The sequence below is a fragment of the Neospora caninum genome, chromosome VIIa, assembly GCF_000208865.1.
Source record: "Neospora caninum Liverpool complete genome, chromosome VIIa".
NCBI lineage: Eukaryota > Apicomplexa > Conoidasida > Eucoccidiorida > Sarcocystidae > Neospora > Neospora caninum.
The window spans coordinates 2,250,714-2,264,322 of NC_018393.1; the positions used below are offsets into that span (position 1 = coordinate 2,250,714).

At 53.7% G+C, this 13,609-nt stretch overlaps 1 protein-coding gene across 1 annotated transcript in view; it reads right to left on the reverse strand.

The window, feature by feature from the left end:
- The window catches only part of NCLIV_021800 (hypothetical protein), a gene marked incomplete at both ends in the record, with an annotated part of 44,106 nt that overhangs the window by 6,838 nt on the left and 23,659 nt on the right, over positions 1–13,609 (reverse strand). The window contains 18 exons of the mRNA XM_003882374.1: positions 1–153; positions 607–936; positions 1,256–1,525; positions 1,937–2,377; positions 2,965–3,129; positions 3,766–4,149; positions 4,444–4,657; positions 5,309–5,403; positions 6,060–6,502; positions 6,676–6,946; positions 7,662–7,802; positions 8,269–8,792; positions 9,377–9,606; positions 9,982–10,154; positions 10,510–10,806; positions 11,147–11,882; positions 12,521–12,630; positions 13,195–13,201. The exon at positions 1–153 is cut by the window's left edge and continues 123 nt beyond it. Of these exons, the coding sequence (XP_003882423.1) occupies positions 1–153; positions 607–936; positions 1,256–1,525; positions 1,937–2,377; positions 2,965–3,129; positions 3,766–4,149; positions 4,444–4,657; positions 5,309–5,403; positions 6,060–6,502; positions 6,676–6,946; positions 7,662–7,802; positions 8,269–8,792; positions 9,377–9,606; positions 9,982–10,154; positions 10,510–10,806; positions 11,147–11,882; positions 12,521–12,630; positions 13,195–13,201 (4,984 nt within the window). The remainder of the gene's footprint in view (positions 154–606; positions 937–1,255; positions 1,526–1,936; positions 2,378–2,964; positions 3,130–3,765; positions 4,150–4,443; positions 4,658–5,308; positions 5,404–6,059; positions 6,503–6,675; positions 6,947–7,661; positions 7,803–8,268; positions 8,793–9,376; positions 9,607–9,981; positions 10,155–10,509; positions 10,807–11,146; positions 11,883–12,520; positions 12,631–13,194; positions 13,202–13,609) is intronic.

Genomic DNA, 13,609 nt, shown 5'->3' on the forward strand with positions numbered 1-13,609 from the left:
CTGTGTTTCGATGTAGTTGAAGAGCACCAGGGCGGAGTCGCGCAAGTCTCCAATCGAGAACGGGTAAGTCATGTTCCACCCTCGAGATCCAAACTTCTTGCGCTCCAGCATAATGGCGTGAAAGAAGCAAAGACCAAAGAGCGTCGCTTTGATCTGCGCAGAAATCCAGAAAAGACCCGGTTCTCGGCCCGAAAAGTGACAAACAAGGAGCGCAAAACAACACCTCTGCGGGTGTCTGAAGCATGCCTTCGTCCACGACTGCTCCTTCGCGACGAGCATGCGACAAAGGCCGAGATACAGATCCAAAGTAGAGACTTATCTAAAACCGCGCACGCGCCACCCACGAACCAGGCGTTCGTCCAGTCTTGAACGTCGCTCTACTTCCATTCGTATATATATATATATATATATGTATATGTATGTACATATATATGTATATGTATGTATATAGATATTCTTGCATACACGTATGGATGTGTCCGGATGTCCAAATGACTGTGGAGCGGGGCGTGACACTGTCTCAACGTGCATCGACGAAATACATGTTGGAGAATGTCTGTTTTTGAAAGTGCCTGTGGAGCGCTTTTCTGTCAGGGCTCTTGGCACAGCGGGCCGACTGCTTGCCTTTTGGTCTTTCTCGTCGAAGTCGTCTCTGGAGAAGAACGCGAAGGCGCGTTTGAAGTTCGCTTTCAGCCCCTGTGGAGGCTCGTTGGTCAGCTTGATGGATCTTTCCAGAATTCCGATGGGAATGTAGTCGCATGGGTCCGAGGAGAGGAAGCAGCGGAAATTCGGGTGAGATCCCTCGGCGGCGAAGGCGTCCAACTTCTTCTCGAGCTCCACCGTCCAGCGCGGCATTAGGTGGATGTTTTGGAGCATCACCCAGTGACCCTCTTTCTGAGCAAAGTCGAGCTTCTGCATGGCCACTGTGTCTTGACCCTGTGCAGCGCAGCCCACAGAACGGAGAAGGACCGAAATCGACAAAGACGCGTCCAAGTCCGCGACGCAGTCCAGAAGGCTTACGTCCTCCCCGTATATCCTATTGTGGATCCAGAGAGACACATACATCTTGCACTGAAAGTATATATATATATATATATATATATGTCTCTTTTGTGTGTGGCGACACCCACAATGACACTGTCTGCACGGATTGTGACAGGGCGCTCTGGAGGCGGTGAACAAGCGTCTAGAATTTGGTAAGCTTCCCGCGTTTTGCTCTTTTGTTTTGAGCTTTTGTGTCGGACGGCCGTCGCACCTGACCCATGGCGACGTTGTGGAAGTTGAAATTTGCAGTGTATCCTGCCTTTTTGCCCATCGATTCGACTTCCTTGACAGGGTCGGCGCCGGGCGAGAGAATGAAGAAGATCGGAGTTGCGTTGGCGGAGTCTTTGAAGGAAGACTCGAGAATGTCTTTGAAGGACAAGGCCGCGTCTCCGTCGATGAACGCAGAGCCGCTCGGCAAGATGGCTCGAATATATTCTGCGATCGCCGTCGTCATCCGATCCGGTCGAAGACACCGAAGCACCTGAGGAGCCGCGACACAGAGGCGCTCTCGCGATACAGCCAAAACGCGAAGGTCAAACCTCAAAAGAAACCAACGGAGAGAGAAGTGTGCTTGTGAACTGAACACGCGTTCCCAGACTTTGAAAGTGAGCACATTTCTCTCCCTCTGTAGTTCGCTACCTCGGTAAAAGATGCTCTCGAGATGCACACTGAGAAGACGTTCATAACCGTGCATGCGTCTACATCAAATCCACGCCGCAGCGCTCCATCTGTCTCTAACCCTATACCTGTCCAGTCATACACACGTATGGTTGTGGAGGCGCGACAAGGCATGCACCCTGTGTGGTGCCGACAGTTGTCGCCAGGTGGGCGCAGACGATCCCCAGAGCAGTCGGGCGGGCTCGTCCACCCCTAGCGACGGAAGTTTCCTGACCATGAGTTTCTTGAATGGCTGAGACTCGAGGCGTTTCCAGTCGAGCGGCAACTTGACGGCTTCGGGGTGCTGTTCCTGGAACCATTCCTTGAATCTCGAGGGCGCGTCGCGTTCCATGTTGGTGGCGAACGTTTCAAAGCCTGGCACATCGACCAACTTTTGGACGGCGTACCAAGCGGCGTTTGGCAGCCAGTCCGCGAGGGGGTTCTCTGGGACGACTTTCGTCGGGCCTCGCAGAAGGAAGTTGAAGCACTCGGCGTCGTACACGTCGTTCAACACTCCACGCTGGAGCAGCCGGAAGGTGAGCAGAGCCACGAATGTCAGTTTGTGGCGCTCAAAGAGGCCGCGAGACACCCACGTGAACACCGTCTTCCGAATCGAATGCACCAAGGCCGCGCAGCGCTCGGCGTACGACGGACAAGGATCCGTCTTGTCGATGGCCTGCGGCGACGCGCAACAAGGAGAGACGGTCCCACCCCCAGCGGCGAGACATGAGGAAAGGTGGAAGGAGCGCCGAGAGAGGTACACCAGCATGTGAGTGCTTCGAGCGGATCTCCAAACGCGCGGCTGAGCATGGGCGGGTATGCAGTCGTGAGTGCAGACGCAGTTTCGTGCAGGGCGAGAAAGAGTAGCATCTTCCTGTGCATCGCGACTGGTCGCGACGCTCCCCTTAACACCTAAAGGTGTGCAGACATGCGCAGGAAGAGCCTTCAGGTGCTGAATTCATCCAAAACATATATCTGGTCTGGCCGACGACGAAAACGCATTTACAGTCATGTATATGACGCGAGGGAAAGAGAGAGAGATGTGAGAGAGACCTCGACAAACAAAGGACGAGGTGGTGCCAGCACAATCAGAAGAAAGACCACCAACTCGACGTGGATTCCGCCAAACAGACAATGGGTCAGAGAGGTAGGAAAAACCCAGCGGGCGATAGAAACGTGGAAAGAGACGAAGGGCCGGCGAAGCGAGAACTTCGAGCGTGAGAACACAGGTTCCGGTGCTGCAACTTTTGTTTCGCTCTTCACCTTAAAGAGGAAAGTGACGAACGAGTCCAGAGAATACTGGTACATTGGGTTGATGTTCCACAACTGCGTAAGGAGAAAATACAGCATCGCCGCTTCAGCCGCAGCCTCGCGATACGTCTCGCGGCTCTCGTTAATCTTGGCTTCGGTCTTCTTCGCTTCCACGGCCTTTGGAGAAAACACGCAGAGAGAAAGACGAAGCGGAACAAGGTGAGCAGCGGAGAAGGAAAAGCGGCGAGAGCCGAGCAGCAAGAAAGACCCGCCAGAGGCTGGGGCCGCACGCAAACGGCGGCTGGAATTCCCAGCCTCAAGTCGCAGAAACCTCGTGGGCGCCAAAAGCCGGCACGGAGCGACGCAGCAGAGCAGAACAAGCTGGCCGTCGCGTCATGGCCTGTCAGGCTCCTGCTGCGTCGAAGGGCCAAGCAAAACTCCACAGACGGAACTGAACCTAACGCACCCGCTGTGTCCTGCTGGACAACGCCTCGAACACTGCAACTGTGCGCATGCAGATACAGGACCACATCTGCGATACAGCGACCCTGCCGATGTGTGCTCCAAGTGAAACCGCTTCTCCTGCCGCAGTTACAAAGATCGACGACTCCGTCGAAGTCGCTGTCAGCGCTTCCGGTACCGCACACAGAGCGTCGCCGTTTCCATACACAAATTCCATCGTATCTGTGCAGGTGTGCGTGCACCCTATCTCGTTCCTTTTTGGAATTATGTTTCTCGGCTGTCTGCCTCCACTGCCTTTGGTGGTTTCGTCCCTTGCGAATCGTGACCATGTGTGTGTCGCGGGAGGCGAACCTGTTCCTGGATTTCCGTGGCGGTTTGCTTCGTCGTTTCGAGGCCTTCGACGAGTTCCGTGTTGGAGAGAATCGTGGCAGGGTCGGCGTTGGACAGCTGCACCAAGAGGGCATCTTCCAGCTGGGCGAGGGCGACTTTGAACTCGTTTTGTTTGCGCACCAATTCGCGTTTGGTGTGCTCCAACTCGGGCTGTTCCGCGTTCACGATCAGAGCGAGGATCTGTTCTTCGAGGCCCTCGGGCGTGACTGTGAAGTTGACGAGCGTGCACTGCGCGGCAATCTCCGGCTTATAGTGCGGATTTGCCAGCTTCGTTTGCAGAACCAGAGTGAACTTTGGCAGGAGTTCGATGTCTTCGCCAGCGATCTTGATCAGCGACATGCGCCCCTGGGAAAGCGCAGTCACAACGGATGGCCGAGACCCGAAAGTCGAGAACAGGAACGCAAAAAGGGACAGTCAGACCTCAGGTTGGTAGAGCGCCAAGCGCCAACCAGAGCAAGTCCGAAGGCGCAACAAAGGCGAGAGAGAGAGAGATACAGAAAGGCAAAAACAGCAAAGACGGGAGGAGAGCACGACGGGAGGGGGGTGACGGACGGCTTCTTCGGCCTCAGGTGAAGGAACCGAGTTTGGCTGTGGGCTGTCGTTCGCTCTCGCCCCCCGCCCCCGTCTCTCGGAGGTTACCTTTTTGACGATTGCGCGAGAGAGGAGTGGATCGAGAATGGCGTCGATGTCCTCGCCAACCGCCTCGATGAGGAGAAAGTCGCCGTTGCGCATCGCTTCCAAAACCTTTTGCAGCCATTTCTCCCGCGTCATCTGCACAGTCACGAGACTGTCCCGTTCTTTCTGCTTAATCCACTTGACGCCTTGCAGCTGAGGATCGATCAGCAAAGGCCACCTGGGAACCGGAAACGAAGACGCGAAGAGAGACACCTGAGGAACGCGGAGACGAAGGGCGGACAGAGGCCGCAAGCGCGCCGAGCGCGCCAGGGTGCCGATTGAAGAGAAGCCGCCCGTCGATGAAGGAAGAGACAACACCTTTCCGCATGCGAAAGAACACGGAGAAGGAGTGAGAGCGGGGCGAACCGTGCGGCGAGGGGGACGGAAGCGAGATCCAAAGGCGAGAAGAAAGAGTCCGCGCGAAGATGAATCGTGGGTTCCGGAAGGCAGCGCCGCGATGTGGGTCCGTCGAAACTTTGTCTTTGCTACGTCACCGGTGCAAGCGTAAGGAAGGGGAGGCTGCCGCTCGTCTGCCCGCAGACCTTAACGGCCGTCCCTCCGCTTCAGCGCATCTGCATATATTTATCTATATACAAAGTTCTATAAATAGACGTATATATATATATATATATGTAATGTTTTGTGATTTAGGGCGACATGTGCACACACACCGTATGCGGCACAGAAGAAGAGAAGAGAGACGAGGTGAGGGCTGGCGGTCGGGGGTGCTCAGAGGTGTCTGTGTCTGCGTTGGTACCGAGAACAAGATGTCACGATTGCAGCGTTTTCTATTGAGGTCCGGTCCGCCGGTAACCCGTCGTTCTTCCACCTTGCCATGTCCGCCTCATCGGCCAGAACCTCCAGCGGTGTCACCTCGCCAGTGAATGGAATCGCCTTCTGCGTTAGATCGGCTTTCCACGTTTCCTGAGGAGACCCAGAAAGAACCAAAGGGACATCGATACTGAAGGGAAATCAGACGCGTCTCCTCTTTATGAACTCATACATGAAGAGTCACAGTTACATACGTATCTAGGATGCCCACATGTGGCTATGGGCATGGACTCCTCGCGAACTATGCCTACAACGTTTCAGTTGACCGCCTCAGGAATCTACGCTGGCCACCGTGCGGCTTCGTGCCGGTGGCGCGCCTTCCTCGCCTCCAGAAAGCTAGACCAGGATTCAGGTTTTTCGAGGACTTCTATTTTGCGCGTACGCGACGCCTGGTACGACTCTCCGTCCATGTTCCAACTGTCATTCCCTTGCTCCACAACAGCATTCTTTCGAAAACGGGCGTATCAAGACCTGCGTGATTGGGCCATGGCCCCAAATATATATAAATGTATATATATATATATATATGTATCTATATGTATCTATATGTATCTATAGGTATCTATAGGTATACATATATGTATATATATATGTATATATATGTATATGTATATATATGTATATATATGTATATGTATATATATGTATATATATGTATATATATGTATATATATGTATATGTATATATACGAATTTACGTAGCTGTGTAGGGAGAAAGACACGGGAGGGCTGTGCGTTTCGTCGTATACCTCGATGAGGGAGACGCGGAAAGGCGACGTGAATGCGCCGACGTAGGAGACAAAGGCGGAGGCGAGCATGGCGTCTCCGATGACGGTGATCTTTGAGTTTTCCAGCTGGTCGACGCTGGCTGTCCATCGCGTGTTTTCGTCCGCTAAGCCGTTGACGAGCCGTTCGGCCAAGTCCAACTTCAGCTGGCATTCTTGCGCCTCCGCGAGCACCCGGCTTTTCTCTTCGTCTGCATCCTGCATTTTGGCGTTCAGTTTCGCCAGTCGGTCTGCGCAGAACTCGCCGGGAAAACGCGGCGAGAGAGAACACACGCGCACGCCAGGAGACTCCAGAGAGGTGCGGACGCTGAACCCCAGTTGCACATACAGGGAGGTTTTGGCAAAACGGCGGAGAGGCCGGAGCTCCACGCAGACACCCGAAACCCAAACCGCGACAGCAGACCGCTCTGCCACGAACAACAACGGACACAAATGTGTGGGCAAGTGGAAACCTCTCTTTGTGAGGGCAAAACACGCGCTGTCTCAGAAGCCACGATCGCGAGACGCCGTGTCTTCCGTGGAGAGACGCGCCTATCAGGGCGGAGCGAAGGCGGCGTCTGCGGGATTCGGGTTTGTGTACCGTTGAGTTCTTTGACGCGTTCTTGAACGACGGCGAGAGCGGCTTCGGCCTTTTGCTTGCTTTCTGTCGCCTGCGCGAACGCGTCCATCAGTGGCTTAACCTTCCTGTAAATGTTGTTGTACGTGACAATGTTGACCACCCAGTTCGCCAGGTACGCAGCGGCGAGCGACTTCCCTTTCATGACTTCGAAGTTGAAGAACGGCTGAGAAATGATGGGCTCGATCAGCGCCACGGTCTCCTGCGTCATGTTCTCTGCGTCGAAGGCGCGGACCTGGCGAGGGACAAGCCGCGAGAGAATCCGACAAAAAAAGTTGAGGGCGCACGTGAAAAGAGAGAAGCATCCGTGTGTGTGCGCGACGAGGAACAGAGATGCCTTTTCAGAGGAAACCAATAAATGCGAAGACACAAGGCCCCGAAATGTTAACGGTAGAGTTTCGTCCTTGTCACGGTTGAAAGAAGAGCTGGAAACACACACAGGCCTCGTCAACGCTTTCGCTGAGGAGTCGACTGGCACAACGCGTACGAGGCGTGTCTCCATTTGTGTGCCTGAGTGTGTACTCATATTGATACATATTTTAGCTGCCAAAGTCCCACCTAAACTCTGAGTAACGAGCAGCACAAGTGGGGGCTCCCATGCAATTCTTTTCTATTGTCCCATGCGTTTCGTGGGGTCCGTGTAAGACTCGCTGCAAAACCTCTCTCCTTGTAGCGGGGTAGGTCCAGTCCATTTTTCCCGAATAGAAAGCCAAGTCGCGTTCGCAGGCCGCGAGGCGCCTCGCGCAGCGGGAGAAAGAAAGACGCTTTCTGTCAAATTCATTCGACAGCGTAAAGACGTTTTACTTGAATCGTCGAGTCCAGAACGAAGTCGCAGCGGATTCAAAGCTCTCTTTCCAGCTAGGCGGAACGGTCTCGTGTCGCTTGTCACTCTCGCGTTTTCGGCCCTCGTGCGAGCATCTGCGGATTGTTCAAACGTGAACGAAACTTACTTGGTCGAGGAATTTCCCAGGATCATTCATCATTTTCTGCGAGGCTTTCCAGTCAGTGTTTTTCATTTCGCCGCGCATGATCAAAACGGCCTTCGTCACCTCCATACACTCTGCCGGAGGTTTGCCCAGCGCCTTGAGTTCCTGAGAAGACAAGGCAGGTGCGGCATTGCAGCGGCGAAACGAGAAGCAAATCCGACTCGGAAAAGAGAAAGGCAAGACGCCTCGCGTTTTCTCTGCGGGTGAGCAACGGCGCTGCAAAGCGATCCGCGGGAACGAGGCATCGACACTACCCAAGAGCCGAAAGCGACAAAGAGAAACGGGAGGCAGGCGAGTGCGTGCGTTGCCGGAACGTAAGGCAGACGGACCGAAAGACGAACGAAACTGAAAAGAAGCGAAAGAGCAACCAGGAACCGAGAATGCAACGGTTTCGAAGTCTTTCCAGATCGGCCTCTGCCAGGTAACGTGCGCAGCGTCGCGGCCGCGAGGGGTGGAAGTAGTTCTCCATCGTCTTCGCCATGTGTAGAGACAAGAGGACGGGAAAGGACAGCTCGCGTAGAGAAGGGATCGCGGCAATTGGGGAGACAAGGGTCTCGGCCTCGCGGTTTACCTGAATGGCGGGTTTTGTAAGACACTTGACGGCTTCTCGAGCCCTCTCCATCGCAGGCATCGCCTCTGAGAGCTCTTCGTCAGCTTTTCGCTGAATCGCACTCGCCTCCTCTGCGGCCTCGTTCGCTTTTTCGTTTTCTTCGTTCGCTGTCTTGGATTCTTCTTCCGCAATCGCCGACGCCTTGGCAACTTGCTCGATCAGCAAGTCCACTGCAGCCTTCTGTTCGTCGACTTTGACCATTTTCTCTTTCAGGTCCTCGCGCAAGCCTTCCACTTTCACGCGAGTGTCTTCCAGAGTGGTCAAGCCACGCTGCAGGCGCTCGATGTTCTTGTCGATTTCTACGCGCTTCGAAAGCAGAAACTTCTTGTAAAAGTCTATCAGTTCCAGGAAAGACTTGGGAGTCGTGTAGTTGTGCCGACGCTCGACTTCGAAGAAACGCTTGTTCGCGGGGTCGACGGAAAGATGCACAGACGCCATGTGCTTAGCGAGCACCGTGTGCATCTCCGGAGAAGGCAGCTGTAAGTCTAAAGCACAGCGGTCATCAGATACACCACGGACGTGTATAGGAACACATACGTATACATACATATGCATACACATGTATATATATCACATCTTCCCTATCTGTGTAAATATGCGCAGGAAAACAGAAGCGCATGCCAGTGCGCGGGACCTTTGGACTCCCCTAAATACACCGAGGCACGTACTCTGGAGCTGCAAACCTCTTCTACACACATTCATGCATGCAAACATATATATATATATATATGCATATGTCGATCACGTGGTGGAGACCGAGGCTTCACATGATTGACATCAGGAACGCGGAACATCTGGGAGAAAGACAGATCAAGTAAGGCGGTCGTGGGAGGGCGGGCAGAGGCGCATGCGAACGTCGTTTCGGCATCTCTGTGTAAGTTTGGAGAGCCAACGGAGACACGGTTTCTCCGTCATTCTGAGGCACCAGCTGGATTGCAAAGCGGCTTCACAGCGTTGCTGTCCCGTGTTTAGAAACGCGACTGTCTCCCTGCGTCTGCGTCCTGGATAGTCCCCCCTTTTTCCCCTTCCCGCGTCGTCTGGATTGTTTAGTTTCCTTCTTCCCGCCTACCTCCGATAAACCTGAGGGCGACGTGCACCAAGGCGTCTCGAGGCCACGGGTGAAACTGGTCCATCACCGTGCCGGAGACGATGGCCGGGAACTTCCGAGCTCGAATTCTCAACGCCTCCCCAACGGGAGAGTGGCAAATGATCACGTGGAGGTTACGGCGCAACTTGTCTGTGAAAAACTGCGTGAGCGATTCCCGCGTGTCGGCGACATTTGCGGCCTTCGCCTGTTTTCTGACACACAAACGTGACAGACCATTCGCCTATATATACGGATGCATATACATCTATATAAAAGTATTATCTACACTGCAGATCTATATATACATATATATATATATATAAGGGAAAGGAGACAGACGGACGGCGCGGAGCTCGTGCGAGGCGGGGATTTACGTCCATTCATACTGAAAGAGATGTGCGCATAAGTGGACAGAGTCATCCATGAACATGTATATATATATATATATATATATATATATATTCCTGTGGACAGAGCGCCTGTGGGATGCCTTTCGCGCGGCGCAAGCTGGGGGAGGGCCAGGCAGCGCCTACGCGTTCCTCTCGGTCGAGTGAGCGATCTCGCCTGAGATGCGAGTCTCGGCTTACCTCAGAGTGGACAAGATGTTGTCCAGTTCCTCTCGCGTGAACAGATCGGGAATGTTTCCAGAGGCCAGAAGATCGTTGATGAACACGAGGAATGCTTCATCGACGATTTGCTGATCGGTCAAAAGGAAGGCGTGGGGCGTCCCTGGGCGCACCGCTGCCTTATTCAACAACTCCTTAACTCACACAACAGAAGGAAAAGAAACGACAAGATGAAATAAGTCGCGTAAATAGCCATTCAAATCGCGACAAACATTTATATGCACATTTGGAAGCACACACATTATATATATATATATATATATATCTGTATATAAATGTAGATTGATGCAGACTTCCACGCGTTTACACACAAGCACACACACATATTTATATATATATATATATATATATATACATGTAGATATATATGCCTTGATAGGTGTACGCGTAGATGCTAGATCTGAAGAGAGCTCTTTGTGTCTGGGATTTTGATGGCGAGTGCATGGCGCAGTGGATGTCTTTGGAGAAGAGGAGAGGGTTGTGCCTGACCTGGAGATCCGTTTTGAAGGCTGTGCGGTCGTAGTGCTGGTTCACCATGATTTGGAACATCTCCATTTTCGAGATGAACGCGGCGAGTCTTGAAAGACTTTGTTTGCCCGATCCCCCGACGCCGACGAGAAGCGCGTTGCCTCCGGGCTGGTCGATGACGCGGCAGATCCGCGCCACGTGCTCCATGGCGTCGTCGAAGAGGACCAGAGGCATCTCGACGTACGCTTGGGAGTATTCGTCCAACTTCTCGTCCAGGACTTGCTTGAGTTGTTCCATGTCTTTGATCGGCAAGTAGACCTGCATGCCACAGATCCGGCAGGCCACACGACGGCTCAGAGCCGCTGCGCATAAATCCCTTGCCTGGAAACCCGTTCTTCTTTGCGCAGCGGTCCTTGTCGCTTTCTCCCGAGAAGCGTGTCCCTTTTTTTCTTGTCAGCTAGATCACGGCGGCCAGACGTGCGCCTCTATCCCTGTCGTAGCTTCTCTCCCTTTCTTCCTCTCTCCCTCGCGTCCTCTCGCCCTGCCTGCCTTCCTCTCCCTTCCTCTCTCTCCCCACGAGTGGTTTCGCTTGCCTTTCGCTCTGCCTGGCTCTAGCTTCTGTCCTAGGGCGTTCGACCTCTACTAACGTTTGCCTTACTCGGTCGTTGCCTCCGCTTTCTGAGACGAACGAAGTCATCACGTTTGGGGTTTGGAGGAGTACGTCCAGCTTTTCTTCTGGAAAGAATTTTTTTGCCGTTTTCTCGAGGATCTCGTCGAAGGCCTTGGCATCCGCGCTGTCGACGAGCCGGTCGCGGATAACGCGACTCGCCTCGTGCATCCAGAGCCGGATGAACTTCGTTGCGCCTCCCGCAATCGCCTTATACATGGCCGCTTTCGACTGGAGCACTCCCTGGAAGATGAGCGACAAGTCTCGCAAGCTGAAGGTGTAGTGGAACTTCTTCGCTGAATGCAGGAATGCCGGCGTCGCGTGAATGGAGTGGAACATGTCGATAGTCGCCTGCACGGTTGCCCCCTGGAGGCTCTGAATCGCCGAGTCAAACGGCAAGAGATGGTGCCGCAGAATCGATCCATAGATGCGCGTGATGTTGTCCGCTTCAGGGGGAAAACAGGAAATCACGGAAAAGTGACGTTGAAGACGAGCGCTGATCGTGAACGATCCCGCGGTCGGGTTCATGCTCGCCATGTACTGCACGTCGACAACCTGTTTTCTCTCGTCCAAGCAATCGCGGTCAAACATCGACCGGTAGTCAATCAACTGACGCAACAGCTCCAGCGGCGCCTGCGTGTCGTACTTGTCCACAAACGGCATGTTGAAGTCGTCTATGTAAAAGATAATCCGCTTGTTCCCCGCCGGACCGTACGAGTGCCCCGTCCTAAAGAGAGACACAAACAGAAAAGAGACAGTGAGACAGAGAGATAGAGGTGGAGACCCAGAGAGAGAGAGACACAAAGAGAGAGAGGGCGAGGGGAAACGCACAACGCCCACAGGTGGAACGTGTGTTGAACTGCGGAGCAGAGAGAGAAAGAGAGAGCAGAGGAAGAACGAGGCCAACCCGTCGCGGGCTCCTGGGGCGTGTGGACAAAACCAAAGCGGTGCATAAAGGTTCTACATGTGAAGAGAGACGCGCACAGCCTGAGAACGCTGAACGCTGTGGGGAGCAGAGAGGGGGGAGGCCGTTGCCCAGAGATCGGCCAGCTGAGGCGCTGAGAGCGATCAGGCTACGCCCTTTACCGTAGAGCTACAGAGAGTCTCCAACTGCACACGTCGCTTCGTGGCGAGGTCGGGTACTGGCAGCCAACCAAGCACACTTGTTTCTGCCCCAGAGCGGACAGTGAGGAGGTGGAGGTAGGCCGGCAGGCTCAGATCCGTTTTCGCGTCTCTCGAAGATTTGTCGACACGTTTCCGACGCTTTGTGCGAGGTCGCTCGTGCGTTGCGTGGGTCGGTGTCTTCTCTGGCGCGCCTGTCTCACTGGAGTCTCCCACCCGCCGTTTCGAGTTTCGTGCCCCCACCTTTTTTCAATGTTGCTTTCAATGATGGCCTGCAGAGTCCGCGAGTCTGTGTACGAGTTCATGTTGATTGTCGTCGACAAAATCTCCTCAGGTAGACGTCGAAGGAAGTCCTGCAAACGTTCACGCACATGCAAGATACACGCAGATGGTACACCAAACACTCTGATTCAAGAGACATATATATATATATATATATATATATATATATATGAGTTTGTGCATCATGCGTACGAGCAGGTATATACGTGAAAGTGCACATAAAGCCTATATGTATAAATATTAGAAGTTGCATCTACACCAAAGGGTGCCTTAGCAGCTTGAGGGCGCTGGGACTAAACGCAGAACCGATGGTTCTGGATGTGCCTGATTACGTCTTCACTTGCCTTGATGACCGTCGTTTTTCCAGTCCCAGACCCGCCAACGAGGAGAAGCGGCTTCCGTCTCCGCACATGCAGGTCGGCGACAAAGTGCATCCTGCGCGAGGCATTCCGGCAAGCGTGAGAGACAACAGAGAACGAGTGCAGGAGCGAAAGCGACCAGCCACTCCGTTGAGGCGCAGCGGGGGCGCGTCATCTTTCCGCGAACGTGCGTCCACGGGGTGTTTGGAGGAAAACAAAGTAGACCCATGGCAAGGATTACGCGTCGGAACCAAGTCACAGTTCGCGAGCCCCTACCCTCTTCCTGTGGTGGAGAGAAACGGGCGCAAGGCTAGCCAGAAAGCGGGGAAGTGTTTTCACGTCTAGTGGTTTGCAAGCAGGCACAGGCAGTGAGCGCGAATAACGACGGAGAAACCCGGTCTGTGCGCGCCTCGACATGTATGTGACGCCGCCAAGTTTGGGGGGAGGTACGCAAATCTATAGATAGATTCCCGGAACGCTTTGGAGTCCGACGTTCATAGCTACTCAACGAGCGAAATAACGAGACGCATTTAGATCTTGAGCACACAGACAAGTACGAAGGCGTGGTCGGAATAGACTTAATCATGACTGGTCTTGAGACCATGCTGGCATTAGGGATCTTGGTGACGGTAAGAAACGCCTTTTGGAACAAGCAGCCACAGATCGGTAGGCCGAAACAACGCGCCTTGCA